This window comes from Labrus bergylta, chromosome 22 (assembly GCF_963930695.1).
Source record: "Labrus bergylta chromosome 22, fLabBer1.1, whole genome shotgun sequence".
In the NCBI taxonomy this organism is placed as follows: Eukaryota; Metazoa; Chordata; class Actinopteri; order Labriformes; family Labridae; genus Labrus; species Labrus bergylta.
The window spans coordinates 12,830,199-12,837,864 of record NC_089216.1 but is presented as its reverse complement, the minus strand read 5'-3'; the positions used below and the strand labels follow the sequence as shown (position 1 = coordinate 12,837,864).

The window sequence follows — 7,666 nt, the reverse complement described above, 5'->3', positions numbered from 1 at the left end:
CATCAATTCTCTCTGCATCTGGAAAACATTCATCTGTATCCATGCAGTTGTCCTGAGAAGTCACGGATGAAATCGACCGCTCCTAGTGCAGACCACCATACTGCTTTCTTCTGGAGAGACCTCTGGATCTGTTTTGAAATGAAAATGTAATTGCCTAAGCAAATTCACACATGCACTGAGAGCAGCAGGGCTTGCTCAAAAGGAGAGGGTGAAGATAGAAGAAGAAAATGTTGCAATGTAATTCTTGGGATTTTATGAATGTGTTGTGATTTAGGCTACGAGTTTGCTGATTGGAACAAAACACTTTAATAACCATAGGATAGTTTCAAAATTGTAACACTAATATTATGGCATAGCTACAGAAGTGGTCAAGAATTTGTCGTCAGATAAATAAAATAAAGTTGGAAATGATTTTATTTAATCTTTTCTACTTCTATTTGTTCAAAGGCGGACATACATCAAAAACACAACAAGTTAGACAAAGTAAACAGTCATAAATATCAAGAACACGTCCAGAAAAAAACAGTGATATTCATTTTTTTAAATCTTCTTTTGTTTCTTTGTTAGTGGGAGATTTACAGTACATACTGGCTACATCTTTCATATGTTGTATCCTTTTGCTTGTGACTTTCAAGTTATGTGTTATAAGGATAATATCTACACATACTTACTTTAATAAGTACATTTATAAACCTGAATGAAAACACATTTATAGATAATTATTTTGAATGTTAATATTGGGTTCTTATCTGATCTTGCTCATCACATGCTTAGACTCTAACTATGCATCATACTTCATTATTAACTTGTTAGCATTTATTTTACTGTTGCTTTAGGATATATGCACTGATTCTAAAAGTAGAAAGAAGACAGATAAAACTGTTAATCCCTTATATTCTACTGCTAAGTGCAAAGTAAGCTTCTTCTTTGGTGCCCTAACCCATTAGAAAGCTTGTGTCAGGTAAAGTATAGGTGTAGAGTAAATATGGATTTTAGAATATGCACCTCTAGATCACAATGTCATTTCAATTTAATTAGATAAACATTAATTCAGAACATCAAAAAATAAATGCTCTATGTGTGAACTTATTAAAGTGTTTAACAGACTAAAGCATCACCATTACCGAGACACAAAATCTATCGACATATCCCAAGGACAGGACAAATGCAAAACAATACAGACAGAAGAAAGTCTACACTGCTAAAGCCTTTAATCTATTTGACTTTTCTGATTGCATCGCCGTAGAGGTCAGTTTTATCATCGCAGTCTGCTGAAAGGTGATCTCAATATAAGGCACCATTTACTTTTGGGCCTTTGAAGATTACTGAAATGACTATCCCATTTACTATTATGAAAGGAAATTCCAAATAACAGAAATCAGTCATGAATATCCAGGAGCACATCTTCTGATTACACAGATAACGTGTAAATGTGTTCTGTAAGCCAGCTTTATTCACTATATGCATTGGCAAGAAAGTCATCAGATGTGTGATGAGGTGATTGAAAACCTTCACACACAAAAATCATTTTCAGATATGAATCGTTTTTTTTGGTGTCAATCCATTTATTTCTACATGAACCACTAGAGGGAGTACTTTGTCTGCCTACCATTTTATTAAAAATGTGCAACAAACAAATTGAAAAAGGATTGGTCTAAATGGTGGTAATCTGTAAACATAGAGTTGGTCCAGTGGATATCAACCACAGTATTAAAATATATCCTCATCAACATATATTATTTATAAACAACTTGTGTTTTCTGTTTTCTAAAAATGAAAAGTGTGTAATCTACTTTTATAGACTCCTCATGTAACTAGTCCATATTGAGACCTTATATAAACTATATCTTCTTAAAAAAAAAGGAGATACCCTGTTTCTTGTTAGAGTTTTCTGTTTAAGAAATGAGGGCCAAACACCACCCCGACCACACACGTGATCACAAACAGCACCCAGAAGGTGACAGCTAGCAGCTGCACACAGAAGAGCGTCTTCTTGCTCTGCTGTATGACTTCCTCTTCTCCCATCAGGCCTGGCGCTGTGCCGTACAGCCTGTCTGGGTGCATCTGCTGAACCTGCAGGCTGACGGTGGGCAGGATGATGAAGCGGGTGTCCCTGTTGTCCCCCTCTAGGGACAACACCACTCTCTGGGTGACGGTTGCAAGGCGGGTTGCCATGGACACAGGCATGCGGAAGGCCATGGGGGGCAGCCTGGCCAGGATGCAGGAGTTGCAGGGTAAAGAGAGGGCGTCGCCGGCCTCCAGAGGGGTGAGGTGGCGGCAGAGTGGACAAGGGATTGCGGGTGGGCTGTGGGGGTCAGCTGGGTCAGAGGGGCAGAGCTGGATCCTCTGCAGGCACTCAGTGCAGAAAACATGGAGGCACTCCAGCATCCTGGGGCATTTATTGTACTGGTTGTACTCTTGGTAGCAGATGGGACACTCCACATCCATGGGCTCCCCAGGGGTGGTGCTGGGGATGGGTGCTGCTGCAGCTGGGTTCCCCTGCTGGGAAGCTGGGACAACATCCCTCATCATGGCGAGGGGAGGGTACAGAATGGAGTTATCTTGGGAACACAGTGATGGCAAGATAGTAAGAGGAGTTTGGGAAATCTGTAAAGAGAAAACAACTTCTGTGAGGCCTCCAGATGCTTTTAGACGTCACAATCTTCTTTTCATTGGATGCTGCTTGTGTCTTTGTTTAATGAAGCAGATTCCTCAGCCCATGAGTCATAGCATTTATCCTTTAAACCACTCAGACATCCACCGTCGAACTATTCCCCCCTAAAACCTCCTCTTAATCACCCTGCTCCATCTAGTGTGTGCCGGCCTGCAGACTCAGCATGTCCAGAAAGTCAGGAAATAAAAAAAAAACACACAAGAGCTCCATAAGGAAGTAATAAGTCACTAATGACACCTACTGCATCTGCACATGCGTTTGTTCACGTCCACTTTTTCTGCACTTAAATTTGTCATTATCATTTTCAGGGGCACCTCACCGATTTTTGAATCAGATTTTTCTTTTGTGCGTGTAAAGGAGATTTCTGAAGGATTACAGACAGAGGCTGATTTGTCATATGGGTTATCTTATGTTACAAACTGATTACATCGAGCTCAAAAGAGGAGAGTAGGTCATTGCAGGAAGTGGAACCAATGCTTTGTGAGTTTGACCAATACAGAAGAGAGACAAAAAGTACTGCCGCCACTCTTTTTTCACATTAGTCCGACATTATGAACATTATAAGTCTGATCTACAATTGTTTAAGTGGCACTTCAACTGTATGGAAGTATTGGGCCCATGCACACTGAATTTATGTTAACTAAGCCTGAAAATGTGTGAGCGATTAAACAAAAATCAGTTGAAGTAATAGATCTGCAAATAAGCTTGTTCGCTTTCTTGTTTGTCTGTTCTATATAAGGAAGACAGTGGCTGCTTAGCCTAAAGCTTCATATAAATCATTAAATTAGGAGAAAAAAACAAGAAGTCTCTATTCAAAAGTAACAACAACACAACATCCCCATAGCAGTAGCGCTAAAGCTCAATAATAAGCCCCGCTAATTTGTTGCAAATGTTGGCCACAAGAATATTTTAATGAAAGAAACATATTAGCTTCAAGTTTAATTGTTTTAGCATCAGCAGTTCGTTTTCCTTTGAGCATAGCTAGTCTAGTTTGTGCTCTTTGTTTGTCCGAGGTAGGAGGGTTGCGCTACCTTCGGACAGCTCTCTGTTGTCAGTTAGCTTACTTAGCTAACGGCTAAAAACGTCAAAATGTATTTCCTTAACGTAGCCTATCGCATAGACTGTAAATATTAGTGGACGAAGCCTAAGTGACGTCACTCATTGGTTACTGCAGGGGGCTTTGGAAATATGTCTCAACCTACGACAGCTGGAGCTGAGAGGGTTTTAAGCCGCCTGACAAACAGCTACACTGTACCCTCCCGTCAGCCAGGCGCCTTATTATGCATAACCTGTATCCTTCATAAACTCAAAACTGATGAGTTATTTAAGAAAATTCATCCCCCTTACAGTTTGTGCTGATAAGGACATTAACTCAATAGAAGGTGTGTATGTGACTTCCAGGTCTTTTGGAGCCAGCCCCAAGTGGACACTTGAAGAACTGCAGTATTTTGCACTTGGCTTCATTTTTCAACTCCGGAGGTTGGACGCTTTAGCTTAATTGGTTAAGATTGGCAAATTTAATTAAGCTGACCACAAAGACAGTAAATAAGAGTAATTTCTGCTGCATAAAAAGCTGTGATTTTCTTTTGTTTTTTTAAAGCGAAGCATTACATTTCTTTGCTTTCTTACACTTTTTATTTGTCCTTATGTGTTGTTTACAAGGGACAGGCTTACTACAAGGCAACCCCTGTAAACTCACAGGGGGATTGTTGCTGAGCAGATGGGGTCTGCTTTGAATTGGTGCATGGCAACCCATGGCCTGAAACCTTTTCTTTTAAAAGTAAACGAGCAGACATAGTGGATAAAAACTAATGTACAGAAACAAGAACCAATTTTTTTAATACTAAAATGGCAACGTATGTTATGGCAGATAGGCTTCGACAGAGAAATGTTGAATTCAGCAGAGTAGATGCTCTGTATGAATAATTGAGCCCTCTTGTATCTATGTAGGCCACCAGTTTCAGTGAGATTTAACAGAGAGGATTTGGCAGTGATCCATCATAACACACTCAGCAGCAGATAAGAGCGGCACTTACCCACTGCACACTCCCCCTTTATCAGAGCTCACTTTGATGCCCACCTCCGACCTGCTGTGTACTTCCCCTGCTCTTCCCACAAATCCCACTCTTCCTCATGTTGGTACAGATCTCAGCCTGGGCAGAGTGTCCTCCTCTCTCTTCTGTTTGCACATTAAAAACTTGAGTTTCTCTCCCGCTGCATGTCTGAGCCTAGTTCACTGTCAGCCTCCTGTTCTCGCTCTGTCTCACCTGATTCTACTTGTCCTCGTTTCTCTGACTCTTCCCCCATGAGGCATCTCTGTGTGGTTTGCTCAGCATTAATTAAACCCTTGGTGATGTGCACGTTACCAGGATACATAAGACAGAAAATGACAGATAGGAGTCTCTTGATCCTCATAAGACTTACTCTACTCCCATATTATGTTATTATGCCTTCACACAGTCAGCATGTAGGATACCACAATGTGTAATTATTTTTATTATTATTATTATTATGGGTGTTTTACATTTGACAAAGAAGTAGTGTTTTTTTAAGGGCATTAGGAAACTAGTAGAAGTAAATCTGCAGTAGTTACAGAACATCATGTGTATGTTCAGAGCAGGGGAACATTCCTGTAAGGTGCAAACAGGTGAATTATTGACAGATAAATGAAGTCACATACTGTATTGGTTGCCCCCTCATGGAACGATTTCCTCATCTTGTAAACACATGAACAACACCTTCACTGCTATCTTCAGCTGAATTAATTTATTATTGATTAACCAGTATGACCAGTCAACAAAACACATTAAAGGTGACTTTCACTGAACTTCAGAGCTGCTAGTTTCTCTGTCTGTTTGTGCCTTTATTATAGAGCTAGGGTGGTGGATAGAGTCAGAAATTGGAGAGGGAGAGAGAGTTGGGGAATGATATACGGGAAAGGAGCCACAGGTCGGATTCGAGCCTGGGCCGTCCGTGTGGAGGTTTAAAGCCTCCGTACAAGAGGACTGTGTTACCAGCGCCCCCTTTCTTATGTTGTTAAACGAAATATACCATTCAAAATATATCAAGATTAGATGCAAGATTCATGATCAGTCAAGCTGAAAAGATCCGTTACAGATAGGTAATCCCATTTGCTTTGGAATCAGTGTGTAGGTGTCATTGTGATACACTTTTACGCAATAAATGTGTAAAATAAAGCAGGGTCTTCTTCTTATTGACTTCTACACAAGCTGACTTTGAAAATTGCCCCCTGTTGGCCATGAGAAAAAAAAATGCAGGTTTAAGACACTTCAGCATTAGCTCCACTTTTCAAACCCAGCCAAGTTGTCAATTGTACTTGAGGACAGTCACATGTTGTTTTTAATCTTCATGAGAATGTGACTTTATTTCATAGTTTATGTATTTGAGTTTTCCGCCTACTGGGAACTGGACGGATCCAAAATCAACAGTGTACTGTTTTTTCCCCCCATCTTTTACCGTTATCCCTTTTCAGAACGTGTGTTTAAAATGAACAAACACATTACAGTAAGTTGAGCTGCTGGAGTCAAAAAGCGGGAAAGTCGACAAAAAATGAACAAAAGACTAAAAACCACACACAAACATGCAAGCACACACACACACACACACACACAGAGATTGAGAGAGTTTGTGATTGTTGGCCGAGATTTCAGCGGAAATCACCATGAAAGGAGTTCAGGCTGTAACAACAGATAGGAGGCGGCTTCTTTGGGAATTACCAAGAGGCATGTCACATCACACACAAACACACACCCACAGTATCGTTGATGTCACGAGGGGTTGGACTCCTGACATAAGCACAAGTTAGATTAAGTAGGGGAATCATTACAAGGGACTAGTGGTGTATCAGGCTTTTTTATGGCAGGAGCGAAATAAAAAAGAAGGACACCAGCTGCATTAGTGAAGGGAACGGCCCAGACTACATTTTCTAACATGTGTTTGTCCAATTCATTTGTAACCTTAAAGGTATACTTGTGTGGTTTTCCACTGAAAGGACACCCTGATGTCTTATTTTGTCGACTTCTGACTCCCTTTAGCACACGCCACCACTCTTTCTCCGCTGTCAGGGCACCCCACAATGAGAGTAAAATATTTGATCCACTAAAAAAGAAGCCCCTTTAGGACAACATTATCAAGTTTTCTCCAACAGAAAGACACCTCGGAAGACACACTGTCACTTTTTCTACACTACAATTGTACCCTTGAGAACTTTTATCAAGCTGGAGACCCTGACACAACATCATGCTTATTTGCCCGTTTGCCTTCATGCAGATCATCTGGACAATTTTCAGGGGCTTTTAGTTTTTTTGGGATATTTTTTTATATATATATGTAGGACAGCTTAAGAAAGACAGGAAAAGGCTGGGACGGAGAGAGCGGGTCACAACGCGCAGCAATGGGCCGACGCCGGGCTTGAACCCACGACTGCTGCGACAAGGGCCTCCGCACATGGGGCGCACAACACACCCACTGCTCATGTTGTACTTTTCACTTTCAGGGTACGTGAGGGGGCATGTTATCACCTTTTCCCTGGTGGATGTGGATACAACAGAGTGATTGATGGTGTACTTTATTATACTTTCAGTTCTGTAATGGCACCTATGGGCATGTTATCCCAGATTACCCACTGAACGTCTTGTTTCATCATGTTTTATTTCTCATAGGGGCAATAAAAGAAGGCACGTTATTTGTTATTTTCAAACAAGGGCCCAAATGCCCACCTCGACTGTGATTACTGAAACACTTCTCAATTTCTGATCCAGCAGACGAATCAATAGAATCTGTTGTGTCTAACACTTGGGAGTGATTCAGCCCTGACTTATCAATATTTGTGAGACAGATACTCAAGAGGTGGTTGCCATAGTGTGTATTACTTTTTATTGCATCACGTGTATTTTGAGAGTGGTGACTCATGTGTATTTGGCTCAAATCTACTACGTTCCTCCCACGCATTTCCTCACACCCTCCGGTATA

The 7,666-nt window shown here is 40.9% G+C and overlaps 1 protein-coding gene across 1 annotated transcript; it reads right to left on the bottom strand.

The window, feature by feature from the left end:
* Window positions 1–127: 127 nt before the first annotated feature.
* si:ch73-335l21.2 (RING finger domain-containing protein) lies at window positions 128–4,927 on the bottom strand. Its single transcript, XM_065950519.1, has 2 exons — window positions 4,711–4,927; window positions 128–2,607 (listed from the first exon to the last, which is right to left on the bottom strand). Exon 2 carries the CDS (start codon window positions 2,530–2,532, stop codon window positions 1,882–1,884), a length of 651 nt encoding a protein of 216 aa, XP_065806591.1. The 5' UTR covers window positions 2,533–2,607; window positions 4,711–4,927; the 3' UTR covers window positions 128–1,881.
* Window positions 4,928–7,666: the final 2,739 nt, after the last annotated feature.

Coding starts and splice junctions, on each gene's coding strand:
- si:ch73-335l21.2 (XM_065950519.1), bottom strand. CDS start 2,532: ATGATGAGGGATGTTGTCCCAGCTTCCCAGCAGGGGAACCCAGCTGCA.